The sequence below is a fragment of the Knufia obscura genome, assembly GCF_036327395.1.
Source record: "Knufia obscura strain CCFEE 5817 isolate CBS 148926 chromosome Unknown scaffold_6, whole genome shotgun sequence".
Taxonomy (NCBI): domain Eukaryota; kingdom Fungi; phylum Ascomycota; class Eurotiomycetes; order Chaetothyriales; family Trichomeriaceae; genus Knufia; species Knufia obscura.
In genome coordinates this window covers 622188-638523 of record NW_027042692.1, presented here as the reverse complement: position 1 = coordinate 638523, position 16336 = coordinate 622188, and the positions used below count along the sequence as shown (strand labels likewise).

Here is a 16336-nt window from a genome sequence, read left to right as displayed (position 1 = left end):
CAGCAGATCGCCGTACCTGCCCCGTTACGCCGGTACTGTGGCCATCGCCATTGTCAACCTACCTGCCTACCTCTACCGCCGAATCCTCGTCTCTCGACATGGAAATCATAAGACCGCACCGCTCAATAAACTCCTCCCCGAAAATATCCATGATCATACCGACACCACGTACTAGACACCGTTGCACGACCCGAACCACGAATCAACCACTGGCACTTCCCTGCATCACCCACTACAGTATCCTGCCATCGAAGGCCACCTGCAGCTAGCCACCCAACACAGGATGATCCATCTCACCCTGAGCTCCATCACCTTGCCTACCCGTTCCCCCAAAGCCACGATAGCCATACTGCAAGATAATCCATAGCGCTCTATAAGGATGGAACCATGCATAAAGACACCCTAACCCCGGCAGAGCCACGTCAGCTCAACTCAAGCACAGGTGCGCGAGAACCCTTCCCATAAAAGGACAGCACTTGGAAGGTAGACGGGATGTGTACTCTGCGTACTGCAGCACTGTGTCAAGCAGTGCACATATAGCGCGCAGAGATAGTATTCGAATGCATTCAGGTTGTTGGCTGTATCGCACGCAGAATCAAAAGGGCGGAGATGAAGCGCACAGCATTGTCTATGTTCATTCGAGTATTATATGCACAATCAACAACGTCTAACCTGCTATGTCTATCAATACAATGCTTGCATGCCGGCTTAGGACCATTAACACAAATCGAACATAATATATCAACATCCTCTAGCTCTCTCAGCTTATGCTCACCTCCCCCTTCTTCGTCATGCTGCACTGCACCCACAGCCGTATGTCGAACAACTATCAATTTCATGCCAATACTACCATGCATTCAAATCAACTTCATCTTCCTCGCCGTCAACAACGCACACGTTACAAACAACGCAATGGCTCCAATGATCCCCCCAAACCACCCATACCCCGGCTTATCCATCCCCGGCACATGCACATTCATACCAAACAAGCCCGTAATAAGATTAAGCGGCACAAGAATCGTAGCAAAGACTGTAATCTTCGCAAGCGCCTTATTCGTGCTATTCCCCTTAAGTAAATGATCAACCGACAACTGCGCCAGGTAATTCGCATGCGACCGGCTGAGCATCTTCTCGATGTGGCCCAGGTTACTCATCATGGTGACGACGTGGTCTTGGATATCGCCGAGGTACAGTCCGATGTCGCCGCGGGGGGTGATGTCGTATTGCTCGTTGCAGCGTTTGGCGAAGCCTTTGATGACGTCTGCTTTGCCGCCGAGGAGGCGCATCATGTTTAGGACGCGTTTGCGGGCTTCGCCGATTTGGCGGAGGAGGGCGCCTAGGTCGGAGTCGCGGGCGATGAAGACGGAGTCTTCGATGTTTTCGGATTCGGCTTCCACGTCGCGGATGGTTGGAGCGAAGGAGTCGACGATGTCGTCGATGAGGGCGTAGCAGATGTAGTCTGGTCCTAGGGACACGAAGTCGCCGACTTTGGAGATTCGACGGCGGACGTTGTGGGCGTGTGGATTGGCGGTGTATGAGAAGGAGAGGACACCATCTGCTGTGACGATGATGTAAAGGTGAATCGGATCCAGGAAGTCTTCGGAGAGGCGGTTCATGTTGAAGCTGCGGAAACAGACGAAGTAGTAGTCTCGGAAGAGCTCGACCTTCTCGCGTGGCTCCTGCATCTCGATATCCTCTTTTGTGAGCCTGTGAATCTGGAATGCGGACGCGATCACATCCAGTTCTGCTTGAGTGGGATTCATGACATCAAGCCACCAGACACCACCCTCTGGACCAACATCAAAAAGTTCTTGAAACTTGGTTCCATCTGCAGTGTAGTCGGCAAGAGACTTCGCGAATTTGGGCTTCTGGACATCGGTGGAGAAGAAGGTGAAGCGGTCAATCGTATCCTGGACTGGCATTGGGGCTGGCCCAGGTTTCTTGTTACCTTCGGCAGCTGTTTCGGCAGAAGAGGTAAATCCAAGATTTGACTTCTCATAGAAGTTCTCTCCGTTCAGTGGCGCGTTCTGAACGTCTTGTTGGCCAGCGCTCTGTCTCTGATCATGAAAGACTTTCTTCTCGCCGCTTGCCTCGCTAGTGCTGGACGAGATAGCACCTGTTGGAACTTTGCCTTGCTTGCATAAGGCTACAAACTCTTCCAACTCCTCGAAATCAATTTTGTATGTCTTGCCAGGCTCATCATCAATGACGAAGCTAGCGTTACGCTCGGCATCCTCATAGGTTCCGGCACGAGACTGAAGGGCTGCCGGCACGCTGATGTCGGTCAAGGTTGGCCGTCGTGTATCGGTATAAGAGCCAGCGGCCTTGTAGCGCTGTAGGTCGATGGACTCGGGCAGGCTGCCAACAGTATTGGCGCGCTGGCGTCGTCTTGGCTCAGCGAAAGCCTCGACTGAGTTAGCAGGTGAAGTTGATCTTGAGGAAGAAGTATCCCTGGAACGATCGTGTTGGCGGATGTCCTTTGGCCTTCCACCTCTTTTAGCAGTGTCCCTTCTCGCCGAGCCTCGTCTAACGACTGGAGATTGCACATCGGAACCATCTTCGCTACCATCACTAATGGCGTTCTCAAAATCTCTGGCAATACTTTGACCAGGACTCGCAATGGGAAGATTTCGAAGGGCATCGTCGACATGCAGGAGGTCGTTTGGATCCATAACACTGGCACGAGGAGTAGCGCCTTGAACTTCCAGGATAGGCAAGTCAATCCTCGCTGGCGGCTGGGCTCTGGTAGGTGCAGGTGCTTCGGAAGGGCGTCGAGGTCGATGATCGTCCAGTTCTGGAGCGGGAGTGCTGAAGCGAGTGTTCAGCCTATCCGACATGGGAGTGCCGTCGGATGACATGTTGTTGGCTGGAATAATGAGTCGCTGTTGGTGACTGTATAGGCAGCTCTAGTTTGCAGTATACGCTCTTGCGCCTGAGCGCAGGCCTTGGTTCGTTTCTTAACCCAGCTTGAGTGTTCAGTATGGCCGTGGCTATGTTCGACCTCTATGAGTGTAGTGCTTCGGGAATGTTCTTTGTTCTAACTCTTCAATAGTCCAGTTATGGAGGTCGGGTGGTAGTGCCGCAGAAGACAGGGAGCACGGTGCCCAATAGAGGTCGAATCGGAACAGCGATGGTTGCGAAGGAAGCCAACTTGACGGATTGGAAATTTAAAGGCTCGTTGTCTGTCGCCAGGTTGGATGCTGTATTGTGGTAGAAAGACTATGCTAGCCTTTCTACTCTATCGGGTCTATAGTAAACACTTGAAGTTTTCTGTTCGGTCGAACAACTCGTCGAGAATGCTTGCTAGTAATCGAGCAACAGGTGAAGCGAACGACGAATATATAGCGGCAAAGATGGTGTAAATATGAAAAATTCGCACTTGAGTGACAGACCTTTGTGGTGGTGGTGAGGAGAGACGAGCTGCAGGGAAGGAGCAGAATTTGCCTTTATTTCTCGCATGCAACCGTGACTGCCTCAGAACTTTGGCTGACTCTTCGTCATCCCGATTCTCCAGACCTCCTTGGCGTCATTTCCTCTATTGATGGCAGCTGATTTGTCCCATCCTTCGTCGACCTGCAGGAACCCAACCCCACTCCGTCTTCCCGGGGCCTGCATTGCATCGGTTTGAGGCTTGTCCACAAGCTTAAACGAACCGGCCTCAAACTGTACGAGCGTTCGGCATCCGAGCCACATAACGTGTCCTTTGTCTAGACCACAGATCTGGCATCGCAGGGTACACCACCACACGTTTCAACTATTGTGATAACGAGAGTCACCAATTCAATTCACATCGGAATACACGATTCCGACACGATGGATGCCATAATCACGCAGCTTCAGGATGTCGTCGACGGGCAAATTGTGAGTCAGCGCTGCAGGCAGAAAGTAGGCATTGAAGTCTAACGGTAGCCTAGGACTTCGAGGGTCAACGTGTGGCAGATCTGTTGTCTACGGTCATGCTCATCGTTGTATCGGTAAGTTTGTTCTTGGGCTGGCATTGAGGCACATATTAACATATTCATAGCTTGTGGCTCTGGTCGTCGGCTTCATACAACAAGCCATTCACCTCACTATGTGGATCACGCTGGCCGGAACATTAGCGACGTTACTTGTGGTGGTGCCACCGTGGCCATCGTTCAACAAGAACCCACAGCCATGGGTTGGATCAAGGACGAAGATGTCGCATGGAGGAATACTGGTGCAAGGCATGAACGTTTCTTGATTGCTACCACCTGGAAGCTGATCTATCATAACGGATTGAGTGCGTCTCTTCTACGCTTCAGTGCCTTCTTCTCAGCCTTTGCCTGCATGGTTTATCTGTGCACCGTGGTGATACATTGATCATAGCCTCTCCGATCATGCTCGTTCATCAGCAAAGGTCTCTTTGCTCTCATGCCATATTCTCTTTGGGCCGCCTTTCTGGACGCCCTGGCATTGAATGCTCTTGATCGTAAAAGTCGTGTGTTCGTGTCATTCGTGGTATTATGATGGGGTGGGCTGCCATCTATCGACCATATTTCTGGAACTCCCAGTCTCTGTTGTCCAGCGGACACACTTGTCTTGTCTTCAACCATCTCGATATGCAGTGGAAGTGGAAGGCGTGGTTGCAAATACCCCATGCGACTGTGCACTCCTCGGTAGTAGCAGCACCTTGATTGGCTTGACATTCAATGCATAGGTCCATGATGTGGTTTCTGCAGATGGCGCAGTTGTCGACCACGATGTCCCAAGCCCAGAGAGCGACTGCATTCCACTACACAGTGTTAGTATGACTCTTCTCTTGCAACATGTGACTGTCCTTACCTTCTTGACCTCGAACTTCTTCTTGCTGTCTGCGCCTGCGTCTGCTGCACCTGGTTTTGATGCTTTGGCTGGAACCTTGGTCTTGGCCGGGGCGGTGTCTGCGGCGGCGTCTTGCATCTCAACGTCGGCCATTTTGAGTTCTTCGAGTGTTGTATCTAAGAAGGCGGTCGTGGTAGGTCTGCTGGATGAGAGATGTGGATAGAAGCAGTAGACTGTTAATGGAGTTGAATTACTTGTTCTGTAATTGGAGAGATTCGATTTTGACGAGAGAAGACGACAGTGACTGCGTGAAACAACACGTAGCTTAGAAAGCAAAGCCAATGGTCCTCAATCAAAGAGTGACATGTCGGCCTTCACTTTCATTGCGATCGCCCGCCACTGAAGAGCAGGCAGCCTTGTCCAGGCAGTCATGATGCTTGTTTGCTCTGTTTGCCACAAGCGCTTGCGGATTCGTCCTTGTCTTTTCGCTTGCCGCCGCCGCTGCCCAAGTGACGTCTCATCAGCTGAACTACTAGTATTGATTGATTGCGGCCACAGCCTCAAGGCCCTTCCTTCCCTCTGATTCAGCCTACACAACCAGTTTGTTTGGTACTTTCGACAGTCACTATCCTTAACAATCGACCATTCTCAGACACTGCAGTCTATAATTCTGCCTTGTCGCTTTGTCCCGATCGAGTCAATACGTGCAGACCGCTTATCGTCAAGATTGCGATCGCTCGAATTGACTGATACATCCCACCCACTCCCTTACCACAACAACTCGACAATGAACAATATCACAACTTCACTCAGATCAAATCCTATCAAGCCGAGCATATCCTATCCGAGTCTGTACGCCCATCGCAAGAGAACGAGATAGTCCCTACAGACTGTCTACTCGATCTACTTCTTGGATTTACATTCGTATAATTTGCTCTGAGCGTACTTGTTGTCGCATTTGTTCATTAGCCCAATCTACCCAGGTCAAAGGTCGCCTATTTTATCAGGCCTTGCAACACGAAGAAGTCATGCAGACTCCGCAGAAAACCGCACCCCAGAGTGCCAGAAGATCCTCCAAGCAGCACAAACCACAAACAGAGCAGAAGGCGGTCCAGTCGGACAATGACGCGTACCTCGTTGCTCCTCAAGAAGGAGAACAAACATCATCGAGGAAAAAGAGGCAACCACGGAAGAAGTCCAATGCCAGGAAGAACGGCGTTCAGTCAGATGTGGGAGAATTCCAAGACCATGAACCAATTCATCGTCATTCGAGTCTTCCTGGAAAGCCAAAGAGCACTCCCGCTAAAGCAATAAAGAGCGATGCATATGCTGGCCCAACCTTCCATCAGTCACCTGCCGCTTCCGCCCTACCCATGCCGAGCTTCTTCTCCAAATCATTTCCGAACAATACAGGTATCAGCACCATTGCCGAAACCACAGATGGTTCTTCCGATTCGAGGGAGAAATTGGGCCAAGCCATAGAAGAGAAGAGGGATCCTACACCACTCGACTGGATGTTCAATGCTGCCCGTCAAGCCAAGGGCACTCCCAATGGCGCAAGTCCTGCCCGCATGCTGTCACCTCCCTTCGGTAGCCCTGCTGCTAGTCCTGGCGGTCGGCGTGAGGAGGGAGCTTTCCCATTCGAGCTTGATGAGCCAGAGCAGAGTCAAACCACGTTTTCAACACCATTCAGCCAGCGCCTAGCCGCGTCACGCACCCCTCAATCTACCTACGAAGGCGGCCAATCCATGACCGAAGAAGAGCGGAAAGCCAAAACAGCCGCTCTCAAGAAAGCTCTAATGAACAATGCCAGCCCTAGTCCAACCCAACTCGGCTCACCGTTCAAGGAGGATAATCCTTTCAATGCAAGAAATGCCTCACCAAACAACAACTTCCCACCCCGTCACACCTCAAATCCAGCAGTTCCAACATATCAAAACGGCTACACAGGCAATCAATACTACCAAAATGGCCCATCCTCTCCCAACCGCAACTTCACGGGTGTTGCCCAATACAACCCCAACAGTCGTCCGCCCTCCTCGAATCTCCGTAATGTCTACGACCCAGCTGCAGGTGGTGGTGTCATGTCCCCTGCAATTACAACCCCCCAATCAGCGGTACCCCCGCCACGAGCAATTCCGCTCTCCCCGCCCGCTACCGCACCACAATCACGAATATCAACAGCACGATCGCCAGAACAGCCACGAAGGCCCTTGAACTTTGAGGCAATCTATGGCGCTACTAGTGGAAGCAGACCTTCGAGTGAAGGAAACACAAATGGCCACAACTCAAACCCAAGTCTCGAACAAGGACTTGATGACCTTAAGAAGGCATTGAATATGGACTTCTTTGGTAGAGCTTGAGAAGGCCATATGGTGAGGGTGACGCAGGGTCTTACGAGCTTGACAGGACTAGGATCAAGAAGGCCTGAAAGCAGGAGATAGACGAGAAGTAGGTCGAAGAAATTGGAAGGACGTTCTTTTGAGGAGGATCTGCTATGTACTCAACAACGACTACACTGAGTCTTAGGAGGACTCTTCGCAAGTAGGAGATGGTGGTAGACGGGTTATTTAGTCAGCCATATATCTAGCTTAGGAGAGTGCATCGGTAGCTCAATTACATTCGTTACTATCCAACTCAGCTCTCCAAGTGCAAGTGCGGTGAAGAGAAAGCGTGGTTGTCGTATATACACTTGTTGTACATTCGTCCCTGCTGGTAGAAGCGACAGATGCGCCATTATTCCAGGTCCCATCCGCAACAAGCTAGGCTGCGTGCCCTACCGAACCATATCCCGTACGTTGCAGGACTTGGAAGCCCCATACAGGCATCCTCGTAGTAGGCAACGATATCCCTCCTTCGTGCACATTGTAGTGCATGCGCAGTACTGGGCTGAGATGCGATCAAAACTCGTAGTGTACATCACCTTCGACGCGTGTGAGACGATTCTGCATCGGGTAGCGGCCTCACAGATAGACAGACAGCAGACAGACAGATAGTCCATCGCGCTCGGATTTGCCCTTCCTGCACACGCCACTGTCCTCCTCCTGGCGCCCATCCTCTCGCACAGCGGCATGGCATGCTTTCTCCTCATCCTGGGTGCCTGTCCTCCTCTCGCGTACGCTTGGACACTTCCTCCACCTCTTCTCTTTCCCTCCACTCCTCTTCTCAACCCATCCTCCTCACTGTGACTGCCTCATCATCTCCAAATGTCTCAACACCGCAAGGTTACTGTCCATAAACCGTCCCACACAATTCGTCATGCAGGATGACTCCTTGGAGTTTAGGCGGCCGGTTGAGATGCTGCCGCGGGCGATGCACTTTTTGAAACAGGTTTCGGTGAGTTCGTGGATTGCTGTTGCAGAAAGAAGCGTTAGTTGGGTGAAGAGGAAAGGGGAAGGGTGTATGATTGAGGAATTGAGAAAGGTGAGGTTGGACTGGGTGGTAGGCTTGGTCTATGATGCATGTACAGATCGTATGGTGGTACAGGGTTTAGGTCACACAATGTGCTTTGGAATGCGCTGTGCAGATATCGTGCAGGGAAGTGCGAGAAGAGATAGTAGCAAGGTCAATAGATAACGTACTTCTCTGGAACGTAGCCTCCTGGTTCTTCGCCTGGAGGAATTGCTGGAGGTCGCGTTGGTCGGCGGGTGAGAGGCGCTGGATGTCTTCTTGGGAGATGGAGATCTCGTCGGATGTGTCCATTGTTGCGGTTGGTGCGGAGGTGTAGCTAGGCGAGAAGGGAAGGACTGTCGTGGTATATGTGAGAGGGTAATTGGTGGTGATTGTGAGTTAGATTGACCGGTAGCTTGTTTTCAAGTTGATGGCACGATGCGTTGATCTCGACTTTTGGACGAGGCTGAAGTTGAGCTGCGGCGCAATGAGATCTGCTGAAGTGGCCGGGCAAACCACCGTAGAGCTGCTCTACGGTGTGCGTACTGGATCGTTCTCGTTTACCGTACTACATATCGCGTTCGAGAGCGTGGCCCTTCAAGTTGTCTATTGACTCTGCAAAATGAATCCTTGATGAATTTGTTCATTGGTGTATGTATCGTACCATAGGTATGGAACGCGAGTGTATCATTTAGTGTATGAGCCATCTTCTAAGCTCTGTGTAGTGTTTGAAGAGTCGCGTCTACTCTTGGAGGAGAACGGCTTGTCCCATCTTCGAGACTGGTCATTCAGTCCCATCGGTGGGTCATTCTCGTTTCCTTGTATGCCGATGCTTTTACGCTGATCTTGGCCTCTCGTTGATCATGTCCTAGGCCTGTGGAATATGCTATCAAGCCTGCAGTGAAGGCATTTGCTGAGGAATATTAGCTTCGCTGTCTGGAAGACGGATAACAGTGCTCGCATACTCAGCTGAACTGCCGTCCTTTGCGCCCCGAGTAAATCGGTGGGTTTCAGCCACCAGGCCTGAATTGAATGGTCCACCACCACTTTGATCATCTACCGGCCCCCAAGTTGTCAACCAGTCATCACTGCTATCTTTCTCCATGGAAGAAGGACCCATCATCAATGCACCTTCCTCCCACAGCAATCATGCTGAAGATGTAGTTCTCGTGGCTTGGGCTGGCCATGACACAAGCATATGGATCAGTTGCAGCATGAAATCACACAATGAAGACTCGTGGCTCTGGCAAAAGCATCGTCCAGCTCTTTTGCCCACTTTTCGCCCAGATCCTTCGTAGATGAGACAGTGCTCTGGGAATGTTGCCGAAGCCATTCCGCTTGTGATGTCTCATCAGAGCCTGTGTGAAGAATTGTCGGTGTTCTGCCGTGACACTTTCACAAGCAGCAAGGAAGGTTGGCCAGACGAGGACGTGCTCACAAGGGGAATCGGGAGGAAACGTTTGCAGCGTCTGTTTGAAGTTCTCAACAAGTGCTGTTGACGATGGTGCCCCAGGTCCTGATGTCGCGCGTGTCGTGTATATCCTGCATGCTTGATGTTGTAGGTCGAACAGCATCGAGATTGACCTCGCGTGGTTAGGATGTGTCTGTTGACAGTAGTATTGATCCTCGTAGCCATTTGAGGCTTCCATGCTTAGACGCGTAATTCCCTCCGACTGGCTGAGCAATGGTGCAGCGTAGCCACGTAGTCTGAAGAATGTTAGCAATCGTGCTTGTTGCAATAGTCTCACACGCTTACTTGCGGATCTGCCTCTTCAAGAATTGTCCGATCTCGTCTATACTCAACTGATCCTCGCCACCAATAGCGACTAGAGCGGACTCCAGCAGCTTCAAGATGAGCGGAAAGTCTGAGTACCCGTTTATCATGACTGTCACCAACAAGACGAGAAGAGCAAGAAAGATAGAATGTCTGCCGTCATGATTGAAGATTGTCAGATCCTGCCTCTGCTGCAGTGTCCGGATCGCTTGTGTATAGTATCTCATCGGTTCGCAGAGGCTACTCCCTACATTCACTGCGAAGTGGAAGGCCGATGCTGACAAGACGGCGTCCATGACAAGTGCGTCGCTGTGTGCCACTGGCAGGATGAGCTGCCGCCAGCCGTTATCGTGATCGTCTATAACGGCCATTTCCGACGCTATCTTTCGCGAGACTAGGAGTCACATCAGGTAGATGCCGTGCAGACTTTGAGCAGGACTTACAGTGATCCAACAAATGTACTTTCCATGGCTGTAGCAGGCTCGGGCTCCATGTGAGGACTGCATTGCCAGAACTGCTCGCGAGTAAGTTGTCAGTAACATAGCATGACGCTGAAGGCGCTGATAGGCTGCCAATGTTTAGAATCTCGCTGTCCGGACTCAGTGTGTGCTCAGCGTCGTCTGGCGATAGTGCAATGGCACTCTGGACGTCCCGGGATGCCGTTGCTTGACTGAATGATTCCAGCACCTCCTCGCTTTCAGAATCCCTGCTCGGTTTGGAACTGCCAATTGAGTTTCTGCCGGAAGTCTCACAGTGTGCTGCATTTGCACGGGCCAGCTTGGCCTTCGATAGGAGTTCGTCGTTGAAACGGTACCTGATGCCGAGGCCGCTACATCTGATGCCTCTCGCAAAACATTTGGTGCAAGTGGGTTGTCCACGATCGCAATTGATACGTCGCTGCGAACATTCGTGGCATCCTATGAACAGTCAGTCAGAGAACAAGGCGGGTGGCTTTTGACAGGAACACCTTTAGTTTTCGGAACATAGATCCGCTTTTTGCGGGTCATCTCCTAGGCCGCAGGACAATTTTGGTGCAATACGTTGTGCTCATGAGCATCATATTCGAGACGAGATTGAGCTTTGAAACCATACTTTAGGGCATGGGATGCAGCGACAGGGGACGAAAAGGAAGGTAATCAAGCACAGAGAACACACAGATATTTGAGCATACTTGTGATGGGGTTGTGGCGATGACAACCCCGCAAATGAGGCGGCAACCGGTTCCAGTGCCAATTCTGGTAGATAAGGGGTCGATTTAGATGAAAGTGCAATGCCAGTCAAGTATTCCTTGCCTGCCATTGCGCTCGATCAGACATCACCATATGGTTGAGGCCGTCTAGAGTCGAGCTAGAGTACTCTGCTTGAGAGCCGCTACGACCTCCTGCGCGCCTTGATCACCCGAATTGAGCGCACCTTCCATGTAGCCTTTCCACCTGGTGGCATATTCGGTGCCAACAAAATGAACATTGCCCACTGGCTTGCCATAAACATCTGCAAACTTCGTGTAATGGCCCAGAGCTGTAATTGGAGCTAAGGCTCCCCTGCTATACTGCTCGTGCTTCCAGATCTGGTCGAAAACCTCGATTGGCCGATACGCTTCGTGATCGGCATCAGCCTTGAAAATCTTTGCAATTTGTTTGAGGACCTGCGCACGTCGCTCATGGGGGTGAAGTCTTCCCCACTCGCGGCCAAATTGGCCATTGACAAAGCACGTCAAGGAATAGTGCCTTTTTTCGTCGACGCTGGTGTCTCGTGCCAAAGTGATAGGCCCGGTATAGCTCAAGAAGTAACCGTTGTAGCCAGCATCTCTCCACCACGGCCTGTCATAGCAGACAATAGCTTTGTTGTAGTCTCCTAATATGGTGTTGTTGGCTACCTCCTGCACAGCAGCTGGGAGTGGAGGAGATATGTTCAGCTCTTGGTACATTGTACTTGGTATGGAGATGATACATCTCCGGCCTACGAACGTCCTTCCTGTCGTGGTGATAACACTAACGTGCGAACGATGATTCTCGACTGAGGCGACGGGTGAAGCTAGATGAACATTGCTGCTGCCCACAAGCTCTGCTATGCCCTTAGCAACCGATTGTGCGCCTGGAGGTCAATGTCAGTAGTCAGAAACCATAAAACACAGACGTCCGACTTACCAGTCTGAAACCGCAGATAATTGCTGCCGGTCGAACCATCGGCACGGATAGAAAAGAGACCATCATTGCGCCGGCAGTAATCGATGAACCATGCCGCCGACTGCTCGCTTGACTGCACACCATGCATAACCTGTGACCACAAATTGATCATACTTACGGTCTTTGGACGCGCCCCAAGATTCCGCACGTATTGATCCAAGCTGACCTTGTCATCCACTTCTCGGGGTGGACCTGGTGTTAGAGAGGCTGCCTGGATATGGTCTCGGATAACTTCCAAGTTCTTCTTATCCTCCACCAAGAACTAGAGACGAGCACATGGTCAGTACATGGAATTCTAACGGCTCATTTTACGACTTACCTCAGGCGTGATACCGAACGGGTACACTAGTCGCTCATCGGGCGTCTCCTGCATGACAGCTTGCCCTTCGAGACGTTGCTTAACCACTTCCAGACCGAACTGCTGTGCGTAGGACCATATGCGTGGTTGAGTAGTGTCATTAACCCATGCAGCTCCGAGGTCAGCGTAGCCACGGCCTGAAGCTAAAGGTACACTCCAAGTCTTCCCACCAACACGATCACGGGCTTCCACAACCACAACAGACAGGCCCGCTTGTTGAGCAGAAAGTGCGGCTTGCAAACCACTGAGGCCAGCGCCAACAACTATAACGTCAAACATATTTGTTTTGCCCTATGTTTTATTTCTTCTGGGCTTTTCGAGGTGTTAATCAATCGAATCGTGGTTAGGTGCTTGAGGAGCTGCCCAGATGGCGGCGCGACGCGACATTTTATTATCTGAATGTACTCCATGGCACGACTTTGTTTCGGCCTGCTTTCCTATATCACACATGAGGGCGGAAGCCAACATGGGGTTGTGCACGCGCGAGCCATGCTGCTTGGTACTAGGCGCACATGATATCTTGCTGCAGCACGCGACGTGCTCTCATTTTACCTTCTCAAAAGGGGCATCCGACGCGACTGATCGCCATAAACGCAAGTTGCCTGTGCTGTTCAATGATGTGATTGACAGCTCATACTCTCACTCCGGCGTACATGGTCGCTCCTTTTTTACAGCATGTCAGCGATGCGATCGGTGTAGAATCTGACGCTATCGACGAGTGGAAAGAAAGATGGTCAACATGGGCTCGGGACATTCCACGTTTACCGGCGCCAAGATCATGCACTTATGGTTCTTTAATCTTACCCTATAGTATCCTCATACCTAGCCGAGCTACAGTACCTTGGTGGGGTTGAACAAGGAGAGCACGTCGTTACAATTGTCAATAGACTCACGGTTCACCTTCTCCATCATGGTAAATTTCCTATGTCCCGGCGACGAGATCGCTGTCAACGGCGGTTATTGTAGCAGATTTTGAGAACGACCATTGGTCTTATTGGCTCCAATCAACAATGTCCCCTTCTTTACGATCCACGCCGCCTTTCTTGTCGCAACGCAGGTTTTGCAATACATACGGATCGAGAGCGTTGAGCCTTGCCGTTAGTGACTTTCCCGCTTCTCGACTACAACACAGCCTTTGCGCATATGGCGGGGTCTGACAATGAGCATTTTGCACCATCGCGAAAGCGCTTGCACGAAGTGCTTTCAGGGTCTTCCATGATACCGGTAGTTCGCACAGTGAAGTCTTCGAAGTCACGGACAGGATGTGGATTTTGCAAGCTGAAACGACTGAAATGCGATGAAACCAAGCCTGAGTGCAAGAATTGCCTCAACCGAGAGCGCAAATGCCCTGGCTATAAGCAGACTTACCAGTGGAAGAGCAAATGCCAGACAGACATCCGAAGCTTTGATGCAGCACTTCGTAAGAAGACCATCGCGCCTCGGCCGGCCACTTCCAAGCGAAAGCCTAAGGGTAAACCAACGAAGTCTGACGAGCACGACGGCAACATCCAGCAGACGACAGGAACCCCAAAAGCGATGTGCCAACAGGAGACGACGGGACAGCATGAGACCGCGGAAGTGGATGTAACCTACGATACAGAGTTACATGAACTCCCCGTCGATTCGGAATGCCTGATAAGCATGAACGCTTCTCAGAACTTGAATAATATCGATCTGGACGGCTATGGATTTAACGATATGATTGAGAGCTTGCAATTCGATAATGTACTGGGGCTGCCCTCTCTCCCCGACACAGACCTCACTTTTTCACCGAATCATGGCTCAACTTCTGTTCATGGTTGCTTATGGGATACTGCGCAGACTTCTCTTGGTCTCCTACAAGACCCAACAGATATAAACTGGGGGATTTCAATAGGAAAGGACAGGAGCAATATATCGACCACTATAGCTGAATCTACTGACAGGCGCAACAGAGGCAAAGACATCAGAGGACTGTTGAGGAAATTCTATACCACTTCACCTTCCGTACCATCCACTCTAGTCCATCACGCTACAAGGCTGGTCGAGCATTACTTCTCTACGATCTGCGGCATTTACTCCTGCTTCGATTCCTTCTTGAACCCTTTTCGATATACAGTCAGCCAGTCGTGGAGTTATTCTGCTTCGACATATTATGGAATACAAAGTATGGCTGCAGCCCATATGGCGAATGAATTGCCCAGGATGAGACAAGAAGGTCTTGTTCTGCATCGGAAAGCTTCACAGCATCTTGGACAAGAATTTCAAATATGTAGGTCCAAAGGCTCGAATCATGATCAAGCGCTGCTAAGCCTGCTGCTTCTGGGCATGAGTGCTTGTTGGCAGCGACCTGGAGATCTTGGTCTACCGTATCTGCGTACCGCGAGAACGTTTGTGTCCACGACTCTCTCACAGCGAGAGGCCACCAATGCTGAGCCGATGACACGATCATTGTTACAATTCTTCGAGGAGGCGATGATCTACTGGGAGATGGTGACTAGCTTCGTGGCAGATGACACAGAGATCGATATCGTGCAGCCATGTAATCCATTACACCACGTTGAGAACGAAATCTTTGGGCAGTCACAGCCGTTGGACCCACCATCACTTGATCATACTTCGGACTCCATACCCCACCCATGGACTGGTATATGTCCAGAGTCACAAATGCTACTTGGACAGGTTGGCAGACTCGTACGTCGGGCCCGGATGGGAAAGAGGACCCTAGAGAACGAGACACGTCTGTTCGGCTTAGCAATGGAACTCGAAGAGAGTCTCCTGGCGACTACAACCCCGTCAACTAGCTCAATGACGGACTGCGGGGATCTCGTCACTCAAGATACGGACTTCATCACATTGGCTGAGACCACGAGGGACGCTGGCCTCCTAGAGCTCTACAGGGTCTTCCCGGATCTTCTTTGGCATAGGCTTGGACCCAGACACAACAGCAACGACGATGTCAATAATGGTGGTGGCCCGAACGTGTCTTCGGAATTTGCATCACAGTCGTGGCTTGCTTCTTTGGCAGTCCACATCCTCAAACGCCTGGAGACAATACCAAACTCCTCGAATGTTCGCTGTCACCAGCTATTGATCGTCGTGATAGCAGCAGCTGAGCTGCGGCTCCCATCTCCCGGCAAAAGCGATTGTCTAGAGCTGTCTGATCTAGATCACGAGGTTATCTGGGGCCGGCAGTTTGCGAGAACGAGGCTGCACCAACTGGTCATTCAATTACCTGCTCAACCAGTTTACACAATACTGAAACTCGTCGGCGAAGTTTGGCGAAGACTAGATGCACCCAGCAATGGGCATCCAGATGACATTTTCTGGATCGATGTAATGATCGAGAAGGGATGGCATACAATAATGGGCTGAATACACTCATTAGTGGTCGGGCATGAAAGAGCGGCAGGCAGTCCGATGCTCTTACTGTAGGCCAACGTTGTTGTTGGTCCGTCAGCCGTGCTCTCGGTTAGACACTATCATATTCCAGCAGTGTCGCCCCAGATTTTGGCACGACCCTCAAGAGATGCGCCCCGGGAAGAGCGTAATGGATGCAGCTGACTCTGCATACAGCCGTTTTGGGTCAAGCTCATTGGTACCATCACGACGCCGTCTGCTGGCGGGTGACGGGTACAATACCACATATGGTCTAGCTGCGACTGTTCTCTATCTTAGGCAAGCACTAAGCCTCAAACTAATACATGAGCTTGCCTCGAAGGAGTAGATTAGATGAGAACCAGGTACAGTTTCTGGTCGTCGAATCGCATCTGCTCTTACACCAGTCTTCAACGACGCTTACACATTCTCACAACACGATCCTGTATGGTCGTTAACGCTTCCGTTTAGACATCCTGCCAACTTCAT

At 51.1% G+C, this 16336-nt stretch overlaps 7 protein-coding genes across 7 annotated transcripts; 3 read left to right on the top strand and 4 right to left on the bottom strand.

Moving 5' to 3' along the window:
- Positions 1-857: 857 nt before the first annotated feature.
- Positions 858-2858, bottom strand: PMZ80_005729 (uncharacterized protein; the record flags this gene model as incomplete). The annotated part of the gene is made up of 1 exon (XM_064874146.1): positions 858-2858. One exon carries the CDS (start codon positions 2856-2858, stop codon positions 858-860), a length of 2001 nt encoding a protein of 666 aa, XP_064729868.1.
- A 955-nt stretch (positions 2859-3813) lies between these two features.
- PMZ80_005728 (uncharacterized protein) lies at positions 3814-4222 on the top strand (the record flags this gene model as incomplete). Its single annotated transcript, XM_064874145.1, has 3 exons — positions 3814-3861; positions 3915-3974; positions 4025-4222. 3 exons carry the CDS (start codon positions 3814-3816, stop codon positions 4220-4222), a joined length of 306 nt encoding a protein of 101 aa, XP_064729867.1.
- A 282-nt stretch (positions 4223-4504) lies between these two features.
- Positions 4505-4935, bottom strand: HRT1 (RING-box protein hrt1; the record flags this gene model as incomplete). Its single annotated transcript, XM_064874144.1, has 2 exons — positions 4505-4753; positions 4804-4935. 2 exons carry the CDS (start codon positions 4933-4935, stop codon positions 4505-4507), a joined length of 381 nt encoding a protein of 126 aa, XP_064729866.1.
- An 875-nt stretch (positions 4936-5810) lies between these two features.
- Positions 5811-7145, top strand: PMZ80_005726 (uncharacterized protein; the record flags this gene model as incomplete). The annotated part of the gene is made up of 1 exon (XM_064874143.1): positions 5811-7145. One exon carries the CDS (start codon positions 5811-5813, stop codon positions 7143-7145), a length of 1335 nt encoding a protein of 444 aa, XP_064729865.1.
- Positions 7146-7961: 816 nt separating this feature from the next.
- TIM8 (Mitochondrial import inner membrane translocase subunit tim8) lies at positions 7962-8484 on the bottom strand (the record flags this gene model as incomplete). Its single annotated transcript, XM_064874142.1, has 2 exons — positions 7962-8134; positions 8364-8484. The coding sequence occupies 2 exons, from the start codon at positions 8482-8484 to the stop codon at positions 7962-7964; spliced, it is 294 nt and encodes a 97-aa protein (XP_064729864.1).
- A 908-nt stretch (positions 8485-9392) lies between these two features.
- PMZ80_005724 (uncharacterized protein) lies at positions 9393-12769 on the bottom strand (the record flags this gene model as incomplete). The annotated part of the gene is made up of 6 exons (XM_064874141.1): positions 9393-9879; positions 9929-10340; positions 10390-10863; positions 11303-12040; positions 12094-12394; positions 12452-12769. 6 exons carry the CDS (start codon positions 12767-12769, stop codon positions 9393-9395), a joined length of 2730 nt encoding a protein of 909 aa, XP_064729863.1.
- Positions 12770-13633: 864 nt separating this feature from the next.
- On the top strand, positions 13634-15844 carry PMZ80_005723 (uncharacterized protein; the record flags this gene model as incomplete). The annotated part of the gene is made up of 1 exon (XM_064874140.1): positions 13634-15844. The coding sequence occupies one exon, from the start codon at positions 13634-13636 to the stop codon at positions 15842-15844; it is 2211 nt and encodes a 736-aa protein (XP_064729862.1).
- Between the last annotated feature and the right edge of the window lie 492 nt (positions 15845-16336).